The sequence below is a fragment of the Megalobrama amblycephala genome, linkage group LG7 (genome assembly GCF_018812025.1).
Source record: "Megalobrama amblycephala isolate DHTTF-2021 linkage group LG7, ASM1881202v1, whole genome shotgun sequence".
NCBI lineage: Eukaryota > Metazoa > Chordata > Actinopteri > Cypriniformes > Xenocyprididae > Megalobrama > Megalobrama amblycephala.
The window spans coordinates 21,593,797-21,621,618 of NC_063050.1; the positions used below are offsets into that span (position 1 = coordinate 21,593,797).

Below are 27,822 nucleotides of genomic sequence, written 5' to 3' on the forward strand. Positions count from 1 at the left end.
CCATACTTGAGAGGGGTATAATTTTGACAATTGTGGTGTATATGTGAATATGTTTTGTTGGGGGAAATGCCAAACACTTTCAGTGCCCATTTTGTGCATATGTAGTATTTATAAATCAGACCCCTGATCTTGAGCTAACAGGCCAAAGCAGGAGTCTCTCATTCTAGACATTCGGACATCAAATCATGCCTCAAGCAATTTGGAGTGGTGCCATGACCCACATAATGTCTGGGATGAACACAGAGGAAGTAAATATCAGTTTATCTGACTATATTGGCAAGTGACTCAAAGATAAGCCTGGGTTTACCTGAGTTCACAAATTATTGAGGCTAACAGGAAGAATTATTATTACTATACTGGTCTGTTAGCCAACAGGGCAATTTGCATGACCAGTTTCCCCAGCTACAAGTACACACATAAGAAACTGATTTTCTTACTAGATATATTTCCCTTTGAGATGTAGATGCGTGTTTGAACACTAGCTAAAGCAGTGTTGCTGTGGTGGGGGTAAGAAGAATCTAAAATGAATAGAGGGAAAAAGACAAAATGGGAGAGAATGGCACCTCTCAAGAGAAAGAGAAAAAGAAATAAGATAACACTGAATGGAGAATATGTTCCAACCCAATCAGATTGAAGGGTCAGGAGATGAATGAGAATAAGAGTCACACTGGGAAGGATGACCTGAGTTACAAAAAAAAAAACAGAAGGTAGAGGAGATAAGAGGAACATAAAGAAAAGAGGGAAAAAAAAAATGCACAAGAGTGGATAGACACTAAGTGTGACTAAGAGCAAGACAGGAAACATTTCTGACATGTTGCCTCACTGGAGGGACAGATCGCCAGTAGAAGAGTAACCTTTAGCCTTTGAAATGTTTTGAGGAGAATTCTATTTGTTCCACATGTGTTTCATTTATTATTTGTTATGAAAAGGTTTTCATGGTTTATATTTAAAAAAAAAAAAAGAATTTTAAAAGACATTCCATTATAGTGCGGATATAAATGGAAACACCCAACAGTTTAAAAGATAATGAAGTATTTTGACTCCCAGCCAGTCTAACAATAACACATTTGCCATTAAGAAATGAGTTTGATAAAATACAGCCAAAACTACACAGATAAATGGATTAAAATGCAGTAAATCTGCATCATGGTGAATGAGCTGGAGAGGTTTATTAGAATATTGTGTAATTAATTTGTCATGGCAGTGATGAAGGAGAAACACAGAGGAGTAGACACAGTGGTGTCAGCTGAATTTTAATCACATTGATTGAAGACATTGATAGGCAGTCAAAACCACAGAGTTACTGCAACCCTGTCACCATGTCATCATCAATCACAACCTCTTTCGCCCCTGCCGTTTCTCTTTCTTGAACTTATTCCATTCTGTTTTTCTCTCACTCTTTTCATCTCTTCATGACTCCCTCATTTTCCCTTTTCTCCTCTTGTATTTATGATGTCAAAAGATTAAAGGCAGTGATGGATAAACTGTTCATTTTAAACATGACGTGATAAAGGAAATCCCTCAAATAAGTTTTCAAAGTGTATAATAATTATTTTTTCCTCCAGTAGGCTTTATAAAACTACAGCATAAAGATTGTCAGAACAGTAATTACAAAATTAATTTGAAAACATAAATACTTAAAAACTATAGAAACTAGGAGATTTGAGACTTGAAGGGACTTGTGACAAAAGGGTTTGACTTGAACTTTGCATCAAAATTGTGAACATGTTTGCTGCTAATTAAAATTTTCATTAAACTAATCTAATCTCATATTGTTTGTTCCTTCTTCTCCTTTCCTTTGTTTTTGCTTTCCCTCATTTTCTCTGTCCAACAGGGCATCTACAGTTGCATCCATGGTGTTCAGATTGAAGAGAACAAATCAGCCCTTAACTCACCATCAGCCACTATGAACATGAACATGAACAACACCCACTCCAACATTCTCCGTTTGTTGCGTACTGCCAAAAACATGACCTCTGTGCCTGGGGTCAATGGTTCACCTCACAGCGCATTGGACTACAGCCATCGTGAGTCAGCCGTTTATGACATCAGTGAACACCGGCGCAGCCTAGCAGGCCACACAGACTGCAAGCCTCCACCATACCTGCCAGAGGACAACATGTTCAGCGACTATGTAAGCGAGGTGGAGAGGACTTTTGGGAACTTGCACCTGAAGGACAGCAACCTGTACCAGGATCATTACCTACACCACCATGGGGGCACGGGATCCGAACTGGCTCTCGGTATGTCGGGTCCCCTGCCTAACCGACCTCGTAGCTTAGGGAGTGCCAGTTCATTGGAGGGTGGGTACGATTGTGACAGCTTAGGGGGAGGGGTAGCGCCCATCTTCACCACCCAGCCACGGCAGTCGCTGACACATCGGAACAGGGAAAAGTTTGACCTGATTGCAGGTCACCCAACCCAGTCAAGCTTCAAGTCTGGCCTTCCTGATCTATACGGAAAGTTCTCCTTCAAGGGTGGGGCATCCAGTTCAGGGTTTATTGCAGGACATGACAGGTACTGTGGGGGAGGTGGGGTGGGATCAGGAGGGGACGATGGAAACATTCGATCCGACGTGTCTGATATTTCCACTCACACCGTGACCTATGGGAACCTCGAAGGGCACGGAAAACGGCGCAAGCAGTACAGGGACAGCCTAAAAAAGAGACCCGCTTCTGCCAAATCTCGCCGTGAGCAGGATGAGATTGAGCTTGGCTTCAGGAGACGCCCCCACCACACTATCCATCATCATCACCACCATCATCCTGCAACACAAGCACACCGCTCAGCCACCCCGCCCGTGGAGCGCAAGAGTCAGAGAGGTGGTAACTGCACCTCCTATCTATTCAGAGACAAAGATAATTTGAGGGACTTCTATGTGGACCAGTTTCGAGCAAAGGAAGGGGCATCCCCATGGGAACATTTGGATTTAAGTGATGCTCCAGGAATGGGTGGAGGAGTGGGACTGGGCGGAGGCGGTTGCGGTGGAGTAGTTAGTAGCGGTGGTGCTGGGGGAGCGTGCACTAGTTTGGTTCCCATGGAAGATTTCCTGAAAGGTAAATCTAAGAAGACAGAATGTAAGGGTGGAATGGGAGGAGGATCACCTGGGCAACAGGGCCATGCATGCTGGGAAAAGGGCATCGGAGGGGTGGGAGGGTTGGCTGGAGGGGATTGGGAATGTCGCAATTGCCACAGTGGAGGGGTTGGAAGTGGAGGAAGCAAGCCAGTTTGCATGCATGGGGGAGGCGGGGCTGGGGGCTATCCAGCTGCTGGGGGAGTTGGGGGATCCAGTGGAGGGAGTGGACAAATCTCAAGCCGCCCTAGTTCAGCCTCCTGCAAGCGGTGTGATTCGTGCAAGAAACCGGGCAACTTGTATGACATCAGTGAGGACAACCACCTCCTTTTGGATCAAATTGGGGGCAAGCACCCTCTGGAGAGCGGAAAGGGAGGGGGAGGCACAGGGGCCCAAACCCAGGTACAGAGGCGGAAATTTGGCCCAGGTGGTAAGGTTTTGCGCAGGCAGCACTCTTATGACACATTTGTAGAGCTGCAGAAGGAAGGGGCAGGCAGGATGGGTGGGTTTGGAGGCAGTGGCGGAGCGTCAATGCTTCCTCCACCCCGAAGCGTGAGCCTAAAAGACAAAGACCGCTACATGGAGGGCGCAAGCCCCTACGCCCAGATGTTTGAGCAGTATGCGGGAGGGGAGCGGGAGACATCATATTTTGGGGACAGAGGGAAGGGCGGGGGTTCATCATTTAGCTTATTTCGTGGGGGTGAAGGTGGGTTGCACCGTCGCTCCGTGGGTGAGAGAGACATGAGGGACAGGGATAGAGGCATGATGGGAGGAGGTGTGGGCGGTACCCGAGGGGTCGGGACTTACTCCTTGTCTAAATCTCTCTACCCAGATAAGGTGAACCAGAACCCATTCATCCCAACCTTCGGCGATGACCAGTGTCTATTACACGGTGCCAAATCATACTACATCAAAAAGCAGCAGGCACAGCCGCAGCAGCAACAGACGCCGCAGCAGCAGCAACAGCTCCTCAACAACAGTCGGGCTGACTTCCGGGGCTCCATGGGGGTGACTTCCTATTTGCCTGCTTCCGCAACTTCTGGGGTGCTGTCCAATGTGGCCCCTCGGTTCCCCAAGGAGCTATGTCTGGGCGGGCCTCTTGGCAACCACCACGGTGGAGGACCTAGCAACAACAAGCTGCTGTCAGCAAGGGATGGGTTAGGAATGGGTCAAGGACAGAGACCGTTTAATGGATCAAGCAATGGACATGTTTATGAGAAGCTTTCCAGTATAGAGTCCGATGTCTGAAAATGGGAGTCAGAAGCTGATAGAAATGTGGAAAAGAAGCCAACGGACATGTGGAATGATGATTGAAAGAAAACTGAAAAGGAAGTGTGTAATTAGTACCTTCATGCTCACAAAAAGAAGAGGAAACCGTGTATGGAACTGACTCATGCTTTCATTAAGTTAGGCGGATCATGCGCTGCCAAGCGTACGCATGTAAATAGAGAGAGGGGACCTGCCCACTGTCGAAAAGTTGAGATTAGGGGGAAAAACCTGTTTATTTCACTCTTTTATTCTCTTGTTTTTTTTTTTTTTTTTGTATATCCCACTATTTCCCTGCTCCTAACATCAAAATTGCGGCCTATCCAGATGGAGACAACCGTGTACAATCCTTTGTACAATTGTGGATGGAAATCATTTACTCTTTTTAAACAACAGGGTAAAACTTACAATAATTGTATTGATAATGTTCTTGATAATAATATTATTATATATTATTACAATGTTTATGATGTTCCATTTGGGCTTGGTTTCTGGATGTTTTATGCTGTTATATATTTGTACTGTAGTTTCAGTTCTTGGTTAACAAACCACTTTGCGGGAGGCTTATTTGATTTGTCAGTTGAGCTAATTTGATTGTTAACTGAGTTGTAGACAAACTTGGATTCCATAAAGGTTCTTTATTATTGGTTATTCAAGTTTATTTTACCAGTATGGAGTGCTGTAAAATGTGTGTACAAGGCATGATTTGCAAAGTACTTCAGCTGTACTTGAGATATCATTGTGAAGGAAATGTATTCTTTTCACCTTATTTTATAATGTTACGTTTGTTAGAACAATATTGGTTTAATACACAGCACATTATGTGCCTTACCAAGACTTAACAGAATACCAGATTTACAGGTCATATTGCCATGGTAACTTTCTGGTCACTGCACACAGATTTGTCATTGGATGATTCATATTATTCTGGAACCTTCCTTTTAATGATATAAGCACTGATATGGAATATCCAGCATTGAGGAGACAAAGTAGCCTGAATGTGTTCATAGTACTAAACTCGAGAACTAAGTTCTAAAGAAAACCAGTTAAATTATCATTCTGACTAGTTCTAATAATAGGAACGTAGGATATTTGAGGTCTGCACAACATTGTACAGTGCACAGTATCCTCCCTGAGAGTTGAGCTGCAGGGTGTCACATCTGTATGGTGTTATCTACAATATAGAAACAAAAATCAATTGAATATTTTTTCCTCCACTGTCCCCCATTTCTTAGGAAGTCTTTGATCAAGCAGTAAAATAACAACTGTGTCATGGATTTGTTTCCTCTTAGAATGCAGTTAGTATTGGATATACTTATCTGTACTTTCCTTAGGGAGACACCAGTGCACAGTATGTAGGGTTTTGCAAGATTCTCAGCAAATGCTTGCATTTTGTTATGTAAATATTCATTTTTTCCACATTGTACAGTGAATAGACAGAAAGGATGTAACTCTACAGATTTATGTTTTACATTATTTGTTAGATATTTTAAGAATTAGAGTGAAGGTTATCAGTCCAACTTTGCTGCAAAATGTATCAGTTTAAAACTCAATGGTATGGATAAACATTAAGAATTTTTTATAATCCTCCCTATTGTTGTCCAGGCTAATACAATCCTCTACTGCACCTGTACAGCAGAAGTGAAATTTTCTAGATATTTTCGTTATATTCGCCAGTCCTTTTTTAACTACTTAAGACATGATAATGGTAGGGATGACTCCAGTTATTTCCCCTATCCATTTGAGGTTAATTTGCAGCTTTAATACCCACTTATATGAAGTAGAGGTATTTCTCAGGAATTTTGGATGGGCACAGGCAAAAACGAACATATCATTTAACTAAATTGCCTAATTAACTAAATCAATAAACAAGTGAACTCATTTAATTGGATAAACGTGAGGTTCTTTGCAAGTATTTATTTACTGTTTTTTTTTTTCTTTTCATTTTTGAAACCACAAATGAACTCATGACAGGGCAGTCTGAACACATTGTCTTTTTTTGAACTTTTGGCCCACAGCTTAGATAAAAATCCTTTACTTGAAGTTAGTTGTGTTTATTGCAGATTTTGTTTATACATTTTCTTTGTGAATGAACTGTTAGCCAAACAGATCTCCACTTTAAGCACAATATTTATAATATTTTGTTTATAATTGATGTATAGCTATCAATTTGTGAATTTTTATCTTAACTTTTTGCCATTCTTTTTTGACTCAGTTGTCTTTGTGTGAGAGTTTGTGTTTAAGACAAGCATGCATGTCTTTTACTTATTTATTGCCATATCTTTAGCGTTTCATACATTTATGTCTATTTAGATATCATGCCTGCTCTTTGTGGATGCAATATGTTGATAAACTGTGCATCATACAGGTTCAGGGCCATACAATAGATGTGGTGATTCTAATAAACTGACAAGATCTTTGAAAAATGGATATGTATGGAATAATAACTCAATAGGGAAATTATCAGGCAAACCCAAATCTGGGTGATAGTGCTCGATTTTGTCAGGAATATTGCTATTAGGTAAGGAGAAGACCATTTTTGTGTCCAATGCTAATTTTGCCATTTTTTGTCACACAAGATTTTCTCACTTGCTCTCACAATACCTTTCTTTGCATGGTACCATGTTTTCAAATTACCCTTAAGATTTTTTTATGCTTGGTCTACTTTTTTCTTTTATTTAGTAAATCCTTTAAAGATATCTCATAAGATATCTCTTAACATTGTGGCATTTTTTAAGATCTAGAGATGTGTTGACAGACTTAGACCATTGCATTTCCTGTCAATCTCTGTGTTTGTACTGGAGAGTCAAGCCTATAGTTTTTAGTAGTACAGTATGTAGAGGAAGTATTGTGTGATTGCGTGTGCGAGTGTCAGGGACATTTGCCTTTGCTCTTCCTGAAAAGCTTTCCAATTTTATATTTCATTTCGATTCACACTTTAAAGATGTGGCCTTGTAAAAGCATGCTAATATCATTTGATAAATACAGGTTTAGTGAGACAGAATATACAACGGAGATGGGCCGATAAAATGGGCGGAAGAGGACGGGAGGGGTAGTAGCCAATGTTCTATGTTTTTTTTTTTTCTATTCTCATTCATTCTCATTCTAACTAATATTTTTCTTGATGACTGGTAGGATAAGACTTCAGTAGTTTGATTCTATTTTATTGGTTTGTCATTTTAGAGCCCTCCCCAGTAAGGTACGTCACATATGATTGTACGTGTATCTGAAATCATATGCTTGATTACCTCTGTGTGAGAGTGGGCATGTGTGCGTGCAGGTGTTTGTGTGAGTGTGTGTGTGTGTGTGTGTGTGAGAGAGAGAGAAGGAAACAGAGCACAGTGCAATGGTTATCTATTATGTCTGCTGTAAATAATTATGTCCCCTTTCCATAGCCTTTTAATATACGAAGACAAATATTTAAAATATTGAAGTTTGAGATACATTTTTGTCTGGAAGATTTTTTATAGCCACATGGGGAAAAAGTTATTAGACCACTGGACCAGGAGCACAGTGCCATTCTAATAGCATCCGAGGAGCAGAATTTAAGACACAAATTTACACCGTTGTTGTCTTTAATTCTGTCTTTCTTGTATTTTAACCACTTATTTTAAATCTTACTTATGGATCACAATTGTACAGATTCTGTAAATATGACAAAAATGGTTTCCTTTTTCTGTTTTTGTATAGAGAGAGAATACATGTGTTAAGGCTACAATAATTTAATGAGACATTTCACAATACTTAAGCTATTGAGAATACAGACACAGTGTGAAAAGTGCTAAGATATATTCTTCTGTCTCTTTGTACAAAACAGTGTTGACTAAAAACAAAATAAAAGGGAGAGATCTCAAGCTTTATAGTCCTTCTGTCTTATTCCATACATTTCCAGCAGCGAGAATCTGAGAGGAAATGGTGACACTCCGTCCCTCCCCGTCATCAGCATCATGTGCCAAATGTGAATCTCATTTGAGTCATTATGTTGTTATGATATGAAAATTGTGGGACAAATTTTCCTTCGTTTCTTTTGTGCTCTACACAAGCTTAGGTTTGATTCGTGACATAATGTACATGAAACGTGAATGAGAGCTTATTATCCACTGGTGTTGCCCTGGATACGTCTGGTTCACTGCATCATGAACAAATTGCAAGCAAAGTACTTATCGCTCTTTTCTGTACCTATCGAATCATGTCAAACTTATCATTCTGATTATTGATTCCTGTGTGCAAGAGCTGTTTTAATCATGAGAATGTTGTACATGCTGTTTATTTTTAAAGTAATAGCTGTTTATTTTAAAACCATTTGCAATTCAATATTTCACAAACCTACTCTTTCTATTCCTGTCTCACTCCCCCACTCTCCTTTCATTCCCTTTTCTCTCACACGTTTCCTTCAAGCAGCCAATCACAGAATACATTGCAACACATGTAACTATTTCTTGACAATTAACTGTTACCTAGCAACTGGACCTTTAGAGAAAGAAAGAGAGAGAGAGAGACGGAGGGAGGGAGAGAGAAAATAAGAAAGATCTGTGTAGTATACTGTGTCTTGGTTTGGTTGCTACAACATATAACACAGAAACAGCAAGTAGAGATGATAAGCAACACCCACACGTGTCCATGGCGACAGGGAGAAAAAGAGCTAAACGCAAGCAGGCAAGTTTAAGGAAGAGTCACGGATAGAGGGAGTCGTGAATGAAGACTAGATTCAGAAAGTAATGAGGTTGACACGAAACAGAAGTTACAATAGTATTGTGACGTTAATCTGAATGAAATGGCTTCTCGAACAAGAAAAAATGTAGGGCGGGGCTTGATTTTGTCCATCTGGAATTGACCTTTCACAGGGAGTTTGATTGACAGGCGATCTAACCAATCATAACGCCAAATCCGCCATTATGTCCGACAAAGCAGTCAGGGGATTTAGTAATTACGTCGTTGGACTTGAACCTGAAAAATGGAGTGAATTGACGTCTTTCCGCGGTCGAAACAACATTCTTTCTGATGTTCTTTCATGTTTATTTGATGCTATAAATTAACTAGTAAGAAGAGATGATTGGTTCACGAGCCACTTGAACTGAGGCACAGCGATCTCTCACGACACATTAAAGAGTCACAAAACGGTATTTATTGTTTAAATTTCTTTAAAAATTACAAAATTTGAAATCTGAGAGTTTGATATCGAAAGTAACCTCTGTCTTGTCTGTCGACGTGTTGTCAGTGTCCTCTTTGCTCCGCATGTACATTTTTCACTGCACGAAAACATGTGTGGCGAGAGAATGGCATGGCTTGTCGAACATAGCAACAGTAACTAAAGGGGGCGGGTCTTTGCGAACGGTCAATTGATTGGTTTGCTATTGCTTTGATCTCATGTGATTGACAGGTTGTCCCGCCCTCACGCCAGTAAACACGTCATCAGAGAAGAGAGATGCTGCAGCAAAAGGGAGGGGAAGTTATTTTGATTAAAAATTTACGAGGGCACATGAATTTAAAAAAAAAATATTTGCAAGGATAAATCATTTATAATCTGCAATATTCCATACAAAATTAGAATAGTCAATTTAGATACATGAAAAAGACAGTTACATAGAGGAGGTCGTGAGTAGAGAGATTCAGAAAGGCGTGGCAAGTCGAACCCTTCACATTAATTTAGAAAAGGTCAGACAACAGGGAGTCTCTCGTTTACCTAGAGACAAAGTGCTAAAAGTTTTGCCAAAGCAAATAATCTATACTGACGCACATACACGTATTTGTGTTCATACGTACCAATATTCTGTCAGGCGTCCTCACCAGCACAGAAATAAACGCAAATATCCCCACATACACACTGGAAGTCTGACGTGATCTTGGTAAACGCTTTTAAGTCCTGTGCTGAGCAAAAAATAGCGGGCACAGACAAGACCCACAAGACTCGCTCCTATCAAAGAGGCACGCGGTCAACTAACCCGTCCCAACACTGCCACCATGTGGCCGGAGTAACATAACACTCCAGATTCATCTTGCTCTGAAGGGGTAGTGGGGCTATGGTTTGTATTTTCAGCTGTTAAAATTATACCAGTATGATCCCATCAGTCTATAATCTGTTCTAAAAAGTGTGTTTTGGTTTAAAGTGAGCTTATAAAACATAAACATTTGTGTTCCTCATTGCCGATAAACAGTATTATTTGAGGGAATTGATGTCGTTATATTGAATCGCTTCAGTAATGCTGCATACTGCTGTTCTCTATTTTGTGCATATGTGAGAGATATTTAGTTAGGATGTATTTTATATACAGTGTGGTTTTATAAATACATAGAGATGGGAACCATATTTAATGTAAGATTTGGAAACTTTTGAGAAATGATGCCACCTGGCTGACATAATTCATGAAAAGCGTGTGAATGGGGATGGTGGAGTGTAATATAAGAATAATTTAATGATATGTACATTACCTCTACATAGCCTACATACAGGAACACATGCATATAACAGTGCCTGCATGTAATTGAAAGAACAACAAGGTAAAACTGGTTAAAAATTAATCATATACCATAAATTAATCATACTAATCCAAGTTAGTTGTGTTGCAAATGAAATCCTTATTTGTGGGTAAAACAAAACACTATGTTGTGCAGTTTCGGGTTTGTTGGCACAATATCTAGATATATAAATATTGTGCCAACTGCACAACATAATTTTGTTTATAAATGAAAAAATTGAGGAACGTGTGTTTTGTTTTACCCACAAATAAGGATTTCATTTGCAATTTATAATTTGCAAAGAGATGCGAGTATTATATTGCCAATCAACCCCTGTGTTTAGTTTAATATATGACTACAGTTAAAACATGAGTAATCAGTCATGAAAAAAAAAAAACCCAGACATAATTATATTTTAAAGTATGAGAATTTATTCACCTGATTTTATTCCGGTCACACAAATGGCTCTGTATACAAAAGATTCAACTAAAGATTCTCCACAGAAAATAATAACTGATTGTATAGCTTTAGCTTTGTTTGGAAAAAGCTAGAGTGTCTGTTTTTACTCTCAAGGTTGTTGTTTTTTTCATTATCCTGCTGGGAAGGTTTTCCACAATCCACATTCCCAACATTTGTCTTTCTGCCAGGGAACTTTAATCGCACCTTTGAGACCCAAACATGAAGGAATACAGACAAAAGATGACGAATGTAGGTTTATATAGTATACTAACATGTCTATATGTGAATTGTTTTATCCCCAGTATAAAGGGTATTTAATGAATAACATTAATATGTTTGATTATAATATTTGCAAATCTTTTACCTGCCTCTACCTCTCACTTTCACTTGCTTTGACCCTTCCGTTTGCATTTTTAAACACTTTCACTCGTCTGGTTCTCACCACCCTCTTCACAGGACGGACTACTCGAACCATGTACCGCCGTGGATACTTTGTTTGACTCTGTCCCATTCCTTTCACACTCTGAGGAGCCAGTTCCTTGCCATCTCCTCCTTCCTCACCCTCCTCTCGGTAGCCATGATGACGGAGGAAGGGTTCCAGGGTTGCTAGGCGATTGTTAAGGTCTGTGATGCGCCTCTGTAAGTGGGAGACTTCTCTGAAGAGATCATTTAGGGACTCCGAGAGAGGACGAACCCTGTGAGAAAGAAGAGAGTGTGAGACGGGACTGGAATGTGTGAGAGTGTTTATGTGTGCAACATCTGTACAAGAGCGAAAAAGAGTGTAGGCTTCTGTAAGGGTTTGGCAGATTTGTACAGCAATTTAAAAAAAAAAAACTTTAAAAAACAAACACATTTTTTTCATATAAGGACAAAGCCCTACACTTTGCACACTCAACTCAACTGTTAATATAGGTAACTTTGTGTCAGTTATGCATCATTGATGTGAATAAGGAGATTTCACATTCATTTTAGTGCACTAGAATGTGGGGTCAGTAAGTCAAAGAGCATAAATTAACAGGACGTAGTTTAAAATGACAAGGCTGAGCGTCTGGTCCTCCTAGCCAAGACCTGCCTCACAAAATCTCAAAAGGTCAAACCGCTACTGCCTCCAGGTGTGTTAAAACGCTCGGTGCCATAGGATGATGAGTCCTTTGTACACCACATTATGACAACTGTCCAGTCCTGCCGCTTCACGATCAACAACAAAAGGAAAACTAAGACCTTCTCGACAATTTACTCTACTCAGCTGCGCATCTGGTCTGTAGCATTTTCACAGCTAGGCTGCTGCTAATCTCTCTTCTGGCATCTGTAAACATTGGTATGTAGTTGTATTTATTCTCTGTGCCGCGTCTTGAGCTAAGGCGAGACACCTCAGGTGAATAGGGTAAAAAAAATTAACTAATAGATATCACCATACTTCCCCAGCTGATTGATTACATTAAAAATTGCAAACATTTTTTGTATTACAAGTTTTCTAAAATGTTATGTTTAAGTATGCAAATGAGGCGCTATCTAATTAAATATGCACTAATTTGCATACATTTCTAGAACAAAAATCTGAATATTGGATGACGTCAGCTTAAATTCTCGTTTATAAAATATAGAATAAAATGTTGTATAAAATCAGGCAAATTTATATCAACAAATCCCTCTGTAAAAACCTTCAGAATATAGACAGGAATAAAACTGTAAAGTTTGAGGTATGTAAGTTTTGTTGAAGTGGTGATTTCTGACTCAAGAGAAAAAACTCATTTTGAGAAAACGGCCTTAAAGTTACTTACTGTAATTGAAATCTATAGACGCAAATAGATAAAGTGCTCTAAAATATGTTTTCTTTCCACCAGCCTGAAAAAACACTTTATGAAAAGCCAAAAAACCCAAAATCTCAAAATTGACAGGTGCATTAAAAAAAAAAACAATATTTATGCCTGTAGTTAAATAATAGTTATGCCTGTTATGCCCTTAAAAGAAGTTAATGAACTTTTAGAACGCGCTGAGAAAAAAGTAGTCCTTAGAGGACAAAAAAAATTCGCCTGGAAAATCCAGCCTCACCACTGTACCAGCGGATGAGTCTGGTCGGCCATTGAATCAATTCGATTTCTAGGGCGGAGCAAATCCGAGCAAACAGGAAGCGGAGTAAACCAATCAGAGAAGGGCGGATATGACATTAGCAAAGCGACAAGAGAGTAAACAGCGAAAAGTAAACAATTAATGTGTTTTTGGTCATTTAAAACTGAATTCACGGCTGAATAGAACAAACTCTCGGGTCTCCCATGCGCAATCGGGACTTTCGCCGCACTAGAGTGACGCTGTTTGCGTCACTGAAATAAACGAATCTGATTGCACGGTACGGTTTGGAGTTGACTCAATCGCGACGGAGGGCGGACTGACCAGATATATAGAAGATATATCAGTCTGGCCTTGCCAGGCAACAAAAAAATGTCCGTGTCAAAAACTGTCATAAAAATTTGAAGCTTGGAGCACAGACTTAACTTTGGTCTCATTTTAAGAAGATTTAATCTAAAACAAAAAAGCAATAGAGATTTAAAATTAAGAAAATGATTAGTGAACATTATTTTTGTCTAATATAAGTAAGAAAACATGTTCAACTCAAAACCTGCCATAAATCTAAACAAGTTTTGTTCCCAATTTGTGGTTGATATCTCAAAAAATGAGCTTCAATAAGATTTTGTTTGGCCGCAGGACCAAATTTTTCCTATTAAATGGTATAGACAGACCTGAAATTTGTGATTTGCAGTACAGTACAGTTTTTCTCTCTCAAATATTAATACACACGCACACACACACTTTTTTTTAAATTTTTTTTATTAAAGGCCTACAAACCACACTGTGACATCCAACACACCCACAATTATAGCTGCAGAATTCATCCAGTTGGCTATAATATGCAGAAAACGGGAAAAAAGCGAGTATTTGTTCATAGCTTTTAATCTGAGAAAATGCCGCCATCTTGTAAAAAAAAAAAAAAATAAATAAAAATTAATCTTAGAGCCTTGCCAACAGAATGAAAGCCTATTACCAAAGACTGCATCATTTTATAGTTATGGCCCTTGGTTTAAAAATTGAATGGGTTTCAATGGGGACGTTTTTGTCCTTAAGTTCCTGAGTGTAACTATTTTGTGTACCACATGTAGCCTAATATAGATTTATTAAAGGAAATGGGGGTGAAATAGTTAGAAAAAATTTCAATACTTGTGCCAAAATGTATGCATTTGGCATTAACACATGCAAAATAATCAAAAAGGAAAAAGACAAAAAGGTTCTGGGTTAAACGCAAGAATGTGTTCTTTGTGAACAACTCTAAATAGTAGGCCTACGTTTCAATTACAGGATTCTTTATATTCAGCTTAAATGGTGGTGAATGTCTTGTAAACCTTTTTCATAAGGACTTGGATTTTTAGTATAAATTTTTTAGCTAGTTTAGGTGTTTGCTGCTTGATAACTATACATGCTTTGTGTATTATTTGCCTATTTTATCTGGTAATTGCCACTAGTGGGGACACTGGACAGTTGATAAAATAAAAGAGATCAGCTTCGACAGTCTCAGTCTGAATTATAAGACCTAGTGTCATTATTCCATGTACATGCATTACAGTCATTCAGACAGCATGTGTGCCTGAGAAATCATTTCCTGGCATTTTAAGTGCCGTTTCAGTGCTTGTAGCTTAGAAGCTTCATGAAAACAATCTCCTTAGGGCTAAGGGAGTGAGTCTGTTAAACTGCCGACTTCAGGATAACAAACCCCAAAGGACCGTGAATTTTTCTTGTTTATATAAAATAGTCCAACAAGCAGCTTTCATGCGTTTCAAAAAAAAAAAAAAAAGTGAAAGTCTTTAAGTGAAAGTTTGCAAAACAAGAAAGCCTTAGTGAACACAGCAAAGAGACACAGGCCTGGCTACTTTAACAGGTACGTGTTGTAGGAAATGCATGTTATAGAATATTAGTGGCTGGTTAACACTAAATGCTTTGTACTTCAACACCATAGTAAAAAGTCTTTGCAGTGAATTTGTACAGGTATTAGGAAGTACAATGTGTTACCTGGAGTAGTCTGGCAGAAGGGCATTGGGCTGTGAGTGTAAGAGAGTCTTGATATCTTTGAATATGCGTTTGCCCCAGGCGTCCAGCACTCGAGTCACGCTGCGTATGTTAGCCACGTTCACATTCTCCGCTGCCGTGAGGGCAAAGACAATGAGGTTAGTCTTTAATAAGGCCGGCGACCATATGACAAGAGGCTGTCTGATGCTTCAGAATGGGTTTAATCAGGTTTCTTTCACTGGACTACAGGGCTTTAACTTTAAAGGGTGGAATTAGGAGATGTCTGTTTGTGTTTTAGCTATGCTGACAGATAAGGGTATGAGTTATTTGGTGTACACTGGTCAGCAATGTGACTTGAATTTAATATTAGCTTCATGAATCTGTAAATCTAAACAAATGTGTTGCAGTTGAGTCCAGACTGACCCACTTTCTTTCTTTCTTTTTTTTTTACATAGACCAACACAATGATTTGAAGTTGTTTTTGAAATGGACTCATCACAGAATGCACAGAACATTCCCTCAGAATTCCACACAAATTTCAGCAGATATCCTCAGAATTTTCATAAAATTATGCTCACCCTACACCACTTTCATGCTTATTTATGAAGGTTAAATTGATATTGCTTCCAGCTAATAATGATAATAATAATAGTCTCAACTCAGTTTAACACATTTTACCATTCTTAAAGTGTTAGTTCACCCAAAAATGAAAATTCTGTCATTTATTACTCACCCTCATGTTGTTCCAAACCTGTAAGACCTTCGTTCATCTTTGGAACACAAATTAAGATATTTTTGATGAAATCCGAGAGGTATATGACTCGTCCATAAACAGCAATATAAGCAAAACTTATAATCAAGGTCCAGAACAGTTGACGTAGAACCTGGAAGCACTGAACTTGAACAGTGTATGAGAATAACACAGAAGAGAAGATATTGTTGAATATAGTTATTGAGGTTTTGTTGTTGTTTTTGCTCACAAAAGTATTCTCGTCGTTTCATAAAATTAAGGTTGTAGTCATGTTGACTATTTTAACGATGTCTTTAATACCTTTCTGGACCTTGATTATAAGTTTTGTTTATATTCGAGTCATATACCTCTCGGATTTCATCAAAAATATCTTAATTTGTGTTCCGAAGATGAACATAGGTCTTCCGGGTGTGGAACGACATGAAGGGGAGTAATTAATGACAGAATTTTCATTTTTGGGTGAACTAACCCTTTAAATTCATTCTATATATAAAACCAATAAATATTATTTATGTTTTACCTCCTTCTCTGTAGTTCCAGTTCCCATAATCCACTTCGTTGCTCATCCCAAGGCATGGAGACAAAAACGCCACAACCACCATAGGCACCATCAGTATCTTCTTTGCCGTAGGAACAGTCATGGTGAAGAAGTGGCTGAGATGAAAAGGAGAGACAGGCAGGAATAGCAAAAAGTTAAATACTAAGTGCTAAGAACACTCCCAATGTAAGGCAAGAGATTTAAACCTTTACCCTGCCAATACATCTGGCGCACGGGAGAGCACTTTGTTTTTTTCCAGGACAAACAGCCAGAAGTGTTTTAGGGTCTGATAATACTGTGGAAAATAGTGCAGAGGCCTGCATTTTTATACGATTATATCTTCTGTGTCGGACTCATCTCTGTCAATTTCTTTTTTTTTTTTTTTATTTAATATTAAAGTATTAGAGGCATTTATTTATTTATTTATTTTTATATATTTTTGTATTTATTTATTTTTATTATTTATTTATGTTTCTTTGTTTTATTTATTTATATGTTTTATTTATTTTTATTTTTAGATTAATAACCTTTTTCAGAACCTTTTAAAATCTCACAACAAAGTAATAATTTTGACTTAATCTGTTAAAATAATATTTGATTAATTAAAGAAAAACAATTTAAAATTTGTAGCTATTTTTATTTACCAAAATTATTACTTTTATAACAAAATTGTTACATCCACTTGGATTATTTCTACAGTAGGGCTACATCATATTGTACAAATGAAACAATCTCAAACTCATTTTCCACATTTTCTATATGTTAAGCACCTCCTTTATTTGACCATTGATTGAAAAAGTAAAATTGACTTTATTTTATTAGCTTCATGCTTTATTTTCGTGGAAAATGCCTCATGCCCTTCACTTCCAAAGGAGAATCACGTAAGTGTTGGGTATTTCCAGTCTATTTAAAAGAATGACTCTAGTTCATTCAGGAACACAGAGGGGAGATGGATGACGGGTTGATTGTCTTGTGACTGGCCTAACTGATAGCAAACTCAATTAGTTTATTTGAAAGAAAATCTCCTTTGTGCTAAGGCCCAATGACCGAGGCATAGAGAGCTCTCTGAGGTAAGATAACTGTGAGAAGGCAGAACCGCTAAAACATGATCATTAGACTAAAACAATCAAATTGCAGAGAAATGCTGCAGGAAAGCAAAGAGAAACTGGAGTGACTCCTCACTGAGAGGGAGTCCAGAGGGAAGAGAGAGAGAGCTTTACATAATATTGAACTTGGAGATCATAGTAACTGACTTTGAGTGAGTCAGAATAGAGGCATTTCTCAAAATGGCTTCAAATCGTGGTGTAGCAGAGATCTGGATGTGCTCAAGAATCCGAAAATCACGTTTGATCAGCACACGTCTGTCAGTTTTTACCCATTTCACACCTTTTTATCCAAATCATGCAGGCTTTAAAATGCAGAGAGAAAGGAGCTGACATACAACACGAATGCAGTCAAACACTTACAACAGATATAAACATTTGGATTTATTGATTTCTCACACTTGCTGTAAAATTGATGCATTATGAGATCTAGACTGACCCAACTGCAAGATAGGAATGATATATCCAGCAGAGAGAGGGAAAATAGCAGAATAGTAAAAATGCAGGACACAGATGCCACTTTAGTGCAATATTACAGAACACATACTTTCAATGGTTTATATTACACTAAAAGTTACTTACTTCTCACGAGACGTGGCTTTCCTTTCTCTTTTTTTTTGTCCTCCTCCCCTCTGTTGTAATATCACCGTCCTGTCCACTTCTTCTTTCTGAACCCCGTGTTGAAGTCTGTTGACAGTCAGACGCACTTAAACTTATGTCTGCCCTGCATAACAACTATGATGTTGTGTACATTCACCTCTCTCTCTCTGTCTCTCCTGTTTTACTCTTCCCCCTCCCTTCTGTTTTTTCTTTCTATTTTCTCTCTCTCTCTCCCACTTTCTTTTTCTCTCTCTTTATCCCCCCCCCACCCCCCATCTGTTGGCCTCTGTCTTCTCACTCCCTCCCAAACTATCACCCTTTTCCAGATGTGCACCTTTTTTTTCTTAGATTTATTTGATGTTGTCTCTATTTGATAATGTGCCCTTTTTCTCTTATAGCAACACACACACACACACACACACATAGTAAATAGTGAGGACATTTCATAGACATTATAATAAGAATAATGCTACACCCAACCTCTAAACCAAACCCTTACTGAAACCTATTGACATTTTGAAGCAAAACATGATTTAGCTGATTTATGAGCATTTCAAATAGTGATAACCACTTCAGATGTCCTCATCTGTCAGTTTTTAACATGTTTGACTCTATAAGTGAGGACATTTTCTCAGAAGTATAGACGAATCTACACACACATACAGTATGCGCGTTTTATGGGGACTTTCCATAGACATAATGATTTTTATACTGTACAATTTGAATATTCTATCCTCTAAGCCTAAAAACCCTCACAGAAAACTTTCTTCATTTTCAAAAAACATAATTTAATGTGATTTGTAAGCTGTTCTCCTCACGGGGACCAAAATGTCACCATAAGGTCAAATATTTCTGGTAATCATATCAAAGGGTTACCAGTAGGGCTGGGCGTTGACACAAATTTCATGATTCTATTTTATTTCGATTCAAGCTTGCGATTCGATTCAGATTCGATTCAATATCGATTATTTTGGATAGGCTATATATCAGGTACTATATATCATATAAATAAAAATATAATAAATAAAATAAAAATAGCAAATTTTAAATTGTTTAAGAAAAACAATTTAAAATTTGCTATTATTATTTTATTTTATTTATTATTATTTATTGTTATATTATATTTTTATTTATATGATATGATATGATGATATTATATGATATATAGTACCTGATATATTTATAATTAATCAAATATTATTTTAACAGATTAAGTCAAAATTATTACTTTGTTGTGAGATTTTAAAAGGTTCTGAAAAAGATTATTAATCTAAAATAAAAATAAATAAAACATATAAATAAATAAAACAAAGAAACATAAATAAATAGTAAAAATAAATAATATATAAAAAAAATATATAAATAAATAAATGTGTGCCTCTAATACTTTAATATTACATTTTTTTTATATTAAAGTATTAGGCTATATATCAGTAGGCTACTAGCCTACTCCTCTATTCCAATTCGGCTTTTTGTAATTAATATTACATTACAATATGTACATTAATATGGTGGCTGTCATAAAAACTTGCATTAAACATGCATTAAATATCGAAGAACATTAAAAATTATAATGAATGTGGTGCACATATTTAGCAAAATGCCACTCTCTAAAGTTCATTTTTCTTGCTGACTAACAAGTTTATAGCAAAGAGGGACTTTGTTTATAGTCAGAATATGTTTTTTTCTGAGGTAACTGTAACGTTACGTGACATTGTTTATTGCCATCTTTCCGCGGTTGAAACACTGATTGAGCTATTACATGAGACATAATACGGATTGTACTTTATAGTTGTACTCTATCTTTTAACATACCTTCCAATGTTCATTCATGTATATTTCGCACTGTAACTGGTATTAAAGCGGAGATGATCAGTTCATGTGGCGCTTGTCTTGAACTGAGGTGCTACATCGATCTGTCACACCACATAAAACGGTTTATTTTTTTGAATTTTGAGACTTTGTTTCATATCAGAAGCAACAAAGCATAAAGCTTATTGCGATTTATTCGATGGGAGGCGCACTACAATGCTTTATTAATTTGATTCTTGAGATTTAAGAATCAATATCGGTTCATAAAAAATAGAATCAATTTAAATCAAGAAACTGATATTTTTTTTACCCATCTTACCAGGACCACACACACACACACACAAAGAGAGAGAGAGAGAGAGATAGGCTACTCTAGCAGTTTAGCAGAGCAGTCCGTCTCATAAATCAGGTAGTCTCACATGATTTCTGTTATTCAATCAAAAGACTCTTTAACATTGCTGAGCAACAACTGAACTTGCATGTGCCTTTCAGTTGGAATGCTCTTTATTAAAAACACTGCATTCATAATTCAGTCTTCACTTCTCACTGTATTATTTCCATGGTTACAGTGGGTGAATTTTTGTGTGCCACATAAATTAATGTCTTTTAAAGCTGGATAAAAATGTCCAGATTTATATATTATGTCTTATATTTTTGATGTAAGAAACATTATGTGCCAAATGTAATATCATTTACCTTGATAACGACTTGATCGTACTTTTGAATTTAATGCAAGAAGACCATTTTCAGTCATAAAACAATTTCCTCAACCTCACAGTCAATAAAAACTTGTGTGGTTGTTACGCTATTTATATCCAGGAACTGCAGAATAAATATACACATCTATAATTCAAAATCAACTTCTTCTTTTTAAAAAAAAAATCAACTTCTTCTTTTTAAAATTTCTCACAAAAGTAGCCTGAAATTAACCTGTTCCGTATCATGCGTTTGACTCTCATAATGACTGCAGAAAGAAAGGATGAAAAAGATTATGGGACAGGAAATATTTTTATTCCCTGGTATCCAGATGTTATATTTGTTGTGCCTCTGTCTCTCTTTCTCTATCTCTCTTTTTTGCTCTCCCTCTGTTTTTGTGGTATGTGAGGTCAGTTTTGCCTGGCTTATACGAGAGTATTCCTTTACTTCAGCTCAGCAGTCACAAGGCACACATGCACCTGTTTCTCATTAAATAAGGCAGTTTGTCACTTCTAACTGAATTCTTCACTCTTCTCTTCTCCTCGCTCTTCATTTATCTCTCTATCTCAGTCTTTTTATCTTTATCATACAAATGGAGCTTGAATATTTGACTATTTCGAATATGTGAGGTATGTGCAGTCTGCATTGATGGCTGAAATTTGATCTACGTTTTCTGCCTGTGATCTATTTTAAATCAGATATTATATATTTTTTTCTATATATAGCCTATTTACATTAAAGTCATACTAAACGGTGGTACTAAAGTGTGTTTGGACGATTCTGTACTGCTGTTTTTGATTTATCTGCCCTGGTGCTAATTATGTGTATTTAAGTGACAGTGATGTAATCATTACGTAATTCGTTTTTGATGATTTTGGAAGTCCTCGTTATTTGATGTGAGTCAGGCGCTTTCTAGTAAAGTATCATGTATTCTTCTGCTGCCACCTGGTGGGCAAAGTATTTTTAAACCCAATTACTCCCAGATTCGGACTACTAGGCTGGCTACTGGCTTAGTAAAAACGCTTAGTCTACCATTTCTGCATATAATTAAGCATCTGACAAGAGCCTGTAACCTTTTTTAAAGACCTGAACTGAATTTTTCCACACACTTTGTTAAGAAACTACATTTCAATGTTGAAACTTTGTTTAAAAAGTAAACTCCTGGTTTCACAGACAAGGCTTAAAGGGATAGTTCAGCCAAAAAATGAGAATTATCCCATGATCTACTCACCCTCAAGCCATCCTAGGTATATATGACTATATATCTTCTTTCAGATGAACACAATCGGAAATATATTTAAACATATCCTTGCTCCTCCAAGCTTTATAATAGTTGTGAACTGCATCCATCCAAACGGCTCCAGGGGGTTAATAAAGGCCTTTTGAAGTGAAGTTATGGCTTTTTGTAAGACAAAAATCCATATTTAAAACTTTATAAATTCAAATAGCTACTGGCGGATGACAGCGCAAGTCGACTTGCGCCAAATAAGTAAGACCTGATGCAATGTATGACGCAGGATGTAGGAGTATCGTAAGCTTAGACGCCTCTTGCGGTTCAAACAGAGCTGTGCAACAAATTTAAGCTCCTCTTCTCTTATATCGAAATCCTCGGACATTTCTATTTATTTTTTTTCGTTTTAGACTTCTAATTCGTGACCGGTGTTTTGTTTTGCTCTATCCTCTGCGCTTCCGCGTTCGTCATTACGTCAGGCGTCAGGTCAGAGGTTGCTCTTCCGCCACAAATCGATGCATGCCTAGTCCCAGACTAAAATGTATGTTTGAGCTGTCTTAACCGAAAGCAGCTTGCACTGACATATCTTAAAATATGTCAGTTCCATTGTTTTGTCTCAATATGCACACTAGTAATGTTTTTTTTTTTCTTTAAAGGTACGTTTATAAAGCCTACTTAAATGTCCTAATTGAACTAAGCCCTGTCTGTGAAAACGGGCCAAACTGTTTATTTTCAAATCTGAGTAGGCCAATTATTACGTTACCAATATACCAGCGAAAGAAAAGGGACAGAAATTAAGGAAGTGAGCTTGTGGAGTAAGAGAGGAAGTGTTTTCTGAGGACTGCATGAGGTACCGAGATTGCACTTCATGATATTTAGGGTCCTGTGAACTTCCACTGTGATGTAATATGGCTTAACTTCCTGTGGTGTCTGAACAGAAAACAGTTCTTTACCACTTCTTTTGGAAACGATGTGGATGGTAATATCTAAGCTTTGATGAAACAACGCAAGGAAAGAAAAAGACGTGGATCCTTTTGGTTTTTAAATGAAAAATAATATAACATTTTTTGTATTACCTATAAGGATGTATGCTGTCAAATCTGTGCTGTGTTGGATCGTAATTCTGTGCTGTTGGCAGGAAACTCAAGGTATAGTTGATCATTATTTATGTCATTGCAGTGTGTGTTTTATTTCATTTATATTATTGTAATGCTGGATTTCTCACCCACACCCTCTCAAGCTGAATTAGAAAGTTATGAAAATATCTAGAGAGCACAGATGGTTCAATAACACCACGCTCTTTCCTCTGTCCCTCCAGCCAAAGCTACACTCTCTATGCTGAACAGAACCAGAGTGGCACTAGCAGGAGATATTCTTGACTTCAACCTGTCAGTGGGCATTCCAGCAAACTCCAGCTCGACCATTGTGTGCTACACTCAAAAGAAGAACATTTGGAGTAAAAAACTTAAAAGTGAATTTTTTGACAGTACAGTGTCGGTGACAGCACGTATCGAAATGCACAACAGCTCCAGTTCTGGCAATTACTACTTTCGTTATGCAAATAAGGAAGTGCATTGGGTGGTTCATGTGAGGGGTGAGTCTAGAGATCATTGATCATCCAGGATTGGTCTTACTTTTTATGTGCACTATGAATAAGGCTGGGCGATATGGCCAAAAAATCTGTATTTCTTGGCTGAATGGTGATATACGGTATATATCTCGGTATTTGCAACATTTTTCTATTTGGATTTAGAAAAAAAAACTTATTTCACATCCTGCCCAATGTTGTCCTACAAACAATGTTCATATTAAAGGCTATGAAAACAAATATACTCAACCATGTAGGCCTAGTCTATGTGCAAAAAAGGGTCAAATCACATTACATTCTAACATTGTAACATTACAATCTAAAAATAATGCTTTTTAAAGCAGAAGATAAATTCACTGAACTAAAAGATAAATTAAAAATTCTTCATATGGCATATGTATTGTTCAACAACAAATATTTTAGCAAAATGTATATTTTAGTCAGAATCATGGTGCTTCGTCTGTTTGACGCGCATGTGCACGGCGGCGCTCGTTCACTTAAGTGTTGAAGTTTAGCGGAAATTAACTCGTCCACTCCTGACAGCAAAATGGAAATACTTTCTAACATTTACAGATGGAGAATATACCTGTGAAATGTAAGTTATGCACTGAGGAAAACACCACAAACACATTAGCATTAAACAGCGCAAGTAGCCGACTTGCACAAAATCCGTCAGCACATGAGCCATTTTTTACTTATGTGGTCCTTATGATAAGGGAAAATGAGGCAGAAGTACAATGAAAGTATTTAAAGTAATTTCAGGATGTTTCCTATCATTTTAAATGATCAGAATACATCTATGACAAAGGGTTGTAAAAATATGGCTTCTAATAAAAAAGTGTTTCTCTGGCTCAATTTACCCCAGGTTAGGGGTAAGTTGAGCCGAGTCAGTAGGTTGGTGTAAACTGACCATCTAACTGAATCTGAATCAAACCCATGTGAAATTTTAAAGATGATGTACCTATTTTAAAAACTAATTTAATAATAAAATTCCCTTTTACAAATATTCTTTGTAAAAATATTTTACAAATATTTCTTTTTTTAAAGCTAAATTAAACAACATAAAACCAACCAAATGAAGTTGAAATTTCAGTATCTTTAATTGTTTGCATTTCTGAAAAAATATGTTGAACATCAAAGTTGTAACCTTCCCATAAACAGACTAAACAGAGAGTTTGTTGAGAAAAATTAAATGAAAACTAAATAAGAACAAATAAATGTCACTGAAACTAATAAACATTTTAGTCAAAAGGTTCTTGATCTTGACATGGTAGTTTTTCTGCTATATCAAACATGTTAAGCCATTAGAGACTACAGGTGGAAAGATATATTTGATTAAACATCCTCTGATTCATATCAGAGAAGGATTTGGTGTACTTGTACACTATTCCTATCAAATAAACTCGAAAATAAAGATAAACTAAACCAGTTGCGTAATACTACATTGAAATGACACCAGTTTATACTTCAGATTTAACTTAAATTCAGTGCCTTATGGTTCGGTAAGTTAAAACACTGGCTCAATTTACCCCACAGCATTTGGCTCACTTTGCCCCATAGCTGCCATTTTGGGAAAAACAAGCTAGCTTCCCAGTTCAGAATAATAATTAGCTAAATGACTTGCATGGTTTTATACGTTGCTAAATCACCAATATGCATCATAAATAGTTTTAGACCTGGACAAATTTGCTTTGATAAAACAGCCATTACATCTATTATGTTAAAAGTTTACTTTGACAAGCCAAAAACAGTTTTTAAAGTAATGATAGGCGGTTCTAAAGTATATGGTCACATGACAATAAAATGATACGGTTTCCAAGATACAGAGGGTGGGTCATCTTACCCACTGGCTCATCTTACCCCACTCTACCCTAAGCCACTTTGAACTATACGTGTTAACTATATCTTATGAGTTATTTTAAAGCCCTAAATATTAAGCATGTCTCATGTTTAGGACAAATTGTATTATGCATTTTCCCCACAGCAGCACTCTTCGTCCTCTGCTATTTTTCAGATACGCTCATATCGTATCAAACTACTGTATATTGATTCCATATCGTATAAAATATATCAATATATCGTACAAACTCGATGTACCGCCCAGCCCTAGCTATGAATGAAATGCAATGTCGCCTTTTGCTAATCTCTCAGGCAAGACCTAAACAGTATTAAAATATATAGGCTATGAATTTTTACTTAGAAACCTTTCATTTGATAAACTTGTAGCCTGTGAGCCAATAGATAGGCTGGACCGATGAATAAAGAGGTTCATTGTGGAATCATAAAAAATGATGATAACAAAAGAAGACAAGGAAAAAAATGACATGTGAGTTCAGCAATGTGACATGCTAGACTGAAACTGCCACTTTCAGCAAACGTGATGCAAAAACTGAGCCAGAAACAACATTTATCTATTTCCCCATTGTTGCTTCTCTCTTACCCCAACTCTGTTTCCCAGATAAAGGTTACCAGGAGCCAGCTGAGGAGTTAGACAGTGGCATCATCGCAATGATGGCTTTCTCAGGAATTCTTCTCATCTTCAGTGTTGCTGGGTCACTTTGCTTAATAAAGAGCTACAAGGTAACACTTGGCCACACATAGAAACATTAGAGCATACTGTAATAATTCACTCTATGCTCTAATTGTATATACTTTCTTCTTTACTTTGATGCATGAATTAGATGATAATGCTTATGCTGTAAAAGTTCAGTCTAACAATGACTGTCAGTTCAGATTAGATGATCTTTGTGTTATTATGCAAGATGTGTAATTCCAGATGGGCTGTCCAGAGTTGCTTTGATTGCAAGATAGTGCTGTTATGACCAGAAAAGCGCAGACGTGTACTATCCAGAAAACCGCGTGTGTTGCTGTTAGTTTCAGCTCTAGTTTTGCCTTATTTGTTTAGGATCAACCTCCTTGTAGAGATGACAAAAATGAAGCGGCGAAGCAGAGACCAGAGGAGAGTGATTGTGAGATATTGGATGAGGATGCTGCATCTGCATCACACTACATGGTAAGATATCAGTCTATTTCTCTTTCTTTGTCTCAGTATTTTGAATTTATTGTAAAAGGTTTTAGTGAGAATTTTAATTAAGGTATAAGGTTTTATGCATCACATTATACTCCCTCCCAACAGGCGCTACAACACAGAACAAGCTCCATTTATGAAACATTGAATCCAGAGATGATAATGCATGAAGAAAACACAAGGAAGAAAAATTCAGATAAAAAGGTTTGTTTAATAGGGTGCAATATTACATTATTAACTCCATACATTAAAAATATGGTTGTAAATTTGAATATAGTCATGAATATACACAGAGTGCATAATAACTCTAGCTTGTTTCTTGAGGATAGAATCATGCAGTGAAGATACTTCATTACATACATGCATTTATGATAACAAATTAAAAAAACAAAACAAAACAGTACAATACAGCATTCGATAAAAAGGAAACTACAGTAATCCACCAGGTGTAATGCATAATGGGAAATTGATGCACATAAGCCTCCAAACTATGAGCAGTCTTGTGTGTGTTTGTAACACAAAACACTATTCTCATCATCATAGTGTTGCAGAAATATAACTAACATATTTAAAATGTTTAAATATATATTGTTTTCTGAACCCTAAATTGGTGATTAGCCAAGTATTCCTTAAATTTGTACATCATGATTGCTTTATTTCTGATTGTTAATGAGTTATCTAATCACTTCAAGATTATCCAATGATCTGAGGAAAAATTAATTGTGTGAAATAAAGATTATGTTTGGTAGGGGTGGAAAAGTATGGGAGCTGAACCTGAAAAAAAGAAAAATTGTTATAATTAGAATTTGAGTGTTGTTATTGAATACCAACAGTTTCTATTTCTGTGTTCTCTTTCAGCACCATGAAGTGCAAGAAGAAGTATTTGATTCTCTCTATGAAAACCTGTGAATGAATGAATGAATGAATGAATGAATGAATGAATGAATGAATGAGTGAGTGAGTGAATGAATGAATGAATGAATGAATGAGTGAATGAATGAATGAATGAATGAATGAATGAATGAAGTTAATTTTACCTGCTAGAATGTACTTGGTGTCAAATAAAGATTTTTTTTTTATATATATATATAATTTAATATTTTATGGGCCAGTGTAACATAAAATAACAAAATAAATGAAAGATTAAAACAATTAAAAGCTGCAT

At 37.0% G+C, this 27,822-nt stretch overlaps 3 protein-coding genes across 15 annotated transcripts in view; 2 read left to right on the forward strand and 1 right to left on the reverse strand.

Moving 5' to 3' along the window:
* Window positions 1-8,201, forward strand: part of grin2bb (glutamate receptor, ionotropic, N-methyl D-aspartate 2B, genome duplicate b) — a 130,914-nt gene extending 122,713 nt beyond the window's left edge. For 5 of the 7 annotated variants that reach the window (XM_048196527.1, XM_048196526.1, XM_048196528.1 and 2 more), the window contains one exon: window positions 1,835-8,201. In XM_048196527.1, coding sequence (XP_048052484.1) covers window positions 1,835-4,321 — 2,487 coding nt within the window. In that variant the 3' untranslated portion in view covers window positions 4,322-8,201. The remainder of the gene's footprint in view (window positions 1-1,834) is intronic. The other 2 variants (XM_048196531.1, XM_048196533.1) reach the window with 2 other exon arrangements.
* Window positions 8,202-11,203: 3,002 nt separating this feature from the next.
* On the reverse strand, window positions 11,204-22,060 carry si:ch211-243a20.3 (uncharacterized protein LOC100151507 homolog). Of its 2 annotated transcripts, none has more exons than XM_048196563.1 (5): window positions 22,042-22,060; window positions 18,285-18,389; window positions 16,582-16,715; window positions 15,314-15,443; window positions 11,204-11,949 (listed from the first exon to the last, which is right to left on the reverse strand). In XM_048196563.1, exons 3-5 carry the CDS (start codon window positions 16,700-16,702, stop codon window positions 11,625-11,627), a joined length of 576 nt encoding a protein of 191 aa, XP_048052520.1. In that variant the 5' UTR covers window positions 16,703-16,715; window positions 18,285-18,389; window positions 22,042-22,060; the 3' UTR covers window positions 11,204-11,624. The 2 variants fall into 2 exon arrangements, with proteins under 2 accessions (XP_048052520.1, XP_048052521.1); XM_048196564.1 differs by lacking the exon at window positions 22,042-22,060 and having other exon boundaries at window positions 11,204-11,458; window positions 11,619-11,949; window positions 18,285-18,491.
* Window positions 21,202-27,809, forward strand: si:ch211-243a20.4. Of its 6 annotated transcripts, none has more exons than XM_048196548.1 (7): window positions 21,202-21,439; window positions 23,125-23,189; window positions 23,360-23,635; window positions 26,088-26,209; window positions 26,535-26,642; window positions 26,766-26,861; window positions 27,516-27,809. In XM_048196548.1, the coding sequence occupies exons 2-7, from the start codon at window positions 23,126-23,128 to the stop codon at window positions 27,564-27,566; spliced, it is 717 nt and encodes a 238-aa protein (XP_048052505.1). In that variant the 5' UTR covers window positions 21,202-21,439; window position 23,125; the 3' UTR covers window positions 27,567-27,809. The 6 variants fall into 6 exon arrangements, with proteins under 6 accessions (XP_048052505.1, XP_048052503.1, XP_048052506.1 ...); XM_048196546.1 differs by lacking the exon at window positions 21,202-21,439 and adding an exon at window positions 22,494-22,582; XM_048196549.1 differs by lacking the exon at window positions 21,202-21,439 and adding an exon at window positions 22,597-22,697.
* Window positions 27,810-27,822: the final 13 nt, after the last annotated feature.

Coding starts and splice junctions, on each gene's coding strand:
- si:ch211-243a20.3 (XM_048196563.1), bottom strand. CDS start 16,702: ATGACTGTTCCTACGGCAAAGAAGATACTGATGGTGCCTATGGTGGTT. Junction 15,444..16,581: donor CTGGAACTACAGAGAAGGAG/GTAAAACATAAA, acceptor CCCTCACGGCAG/CGGAGAATGTGAACGTGGCT. Junction 11,950..15,313: donor CTTCTGCCAGACTACTCCAG/GTAACACATTGT, acceptor TCTTTCTCACAG/GGTTCGTCCTCTCTCGGAGT.
- si:ch211-243a20.4 (XM_048196544.1), top strand. CDS start 23,087: ATGAAAAATAATATAACATTTTTTGTATTACCTATAAGGATGTATGCT. Junction 26,210..26,534: donor GCTTAATAAAGAGCTACAAG/GTAACACTTGGC, acceptor TTATTTGTTTAG/GATCAACCTCCTTGTAGAGA. Junction 26,643..26,765: donor CATCTGCATCACACTACATG/GTAAGATATCAG, acceptor CCCTCCCAACAG/GCGCTACAACACAGAACAAG.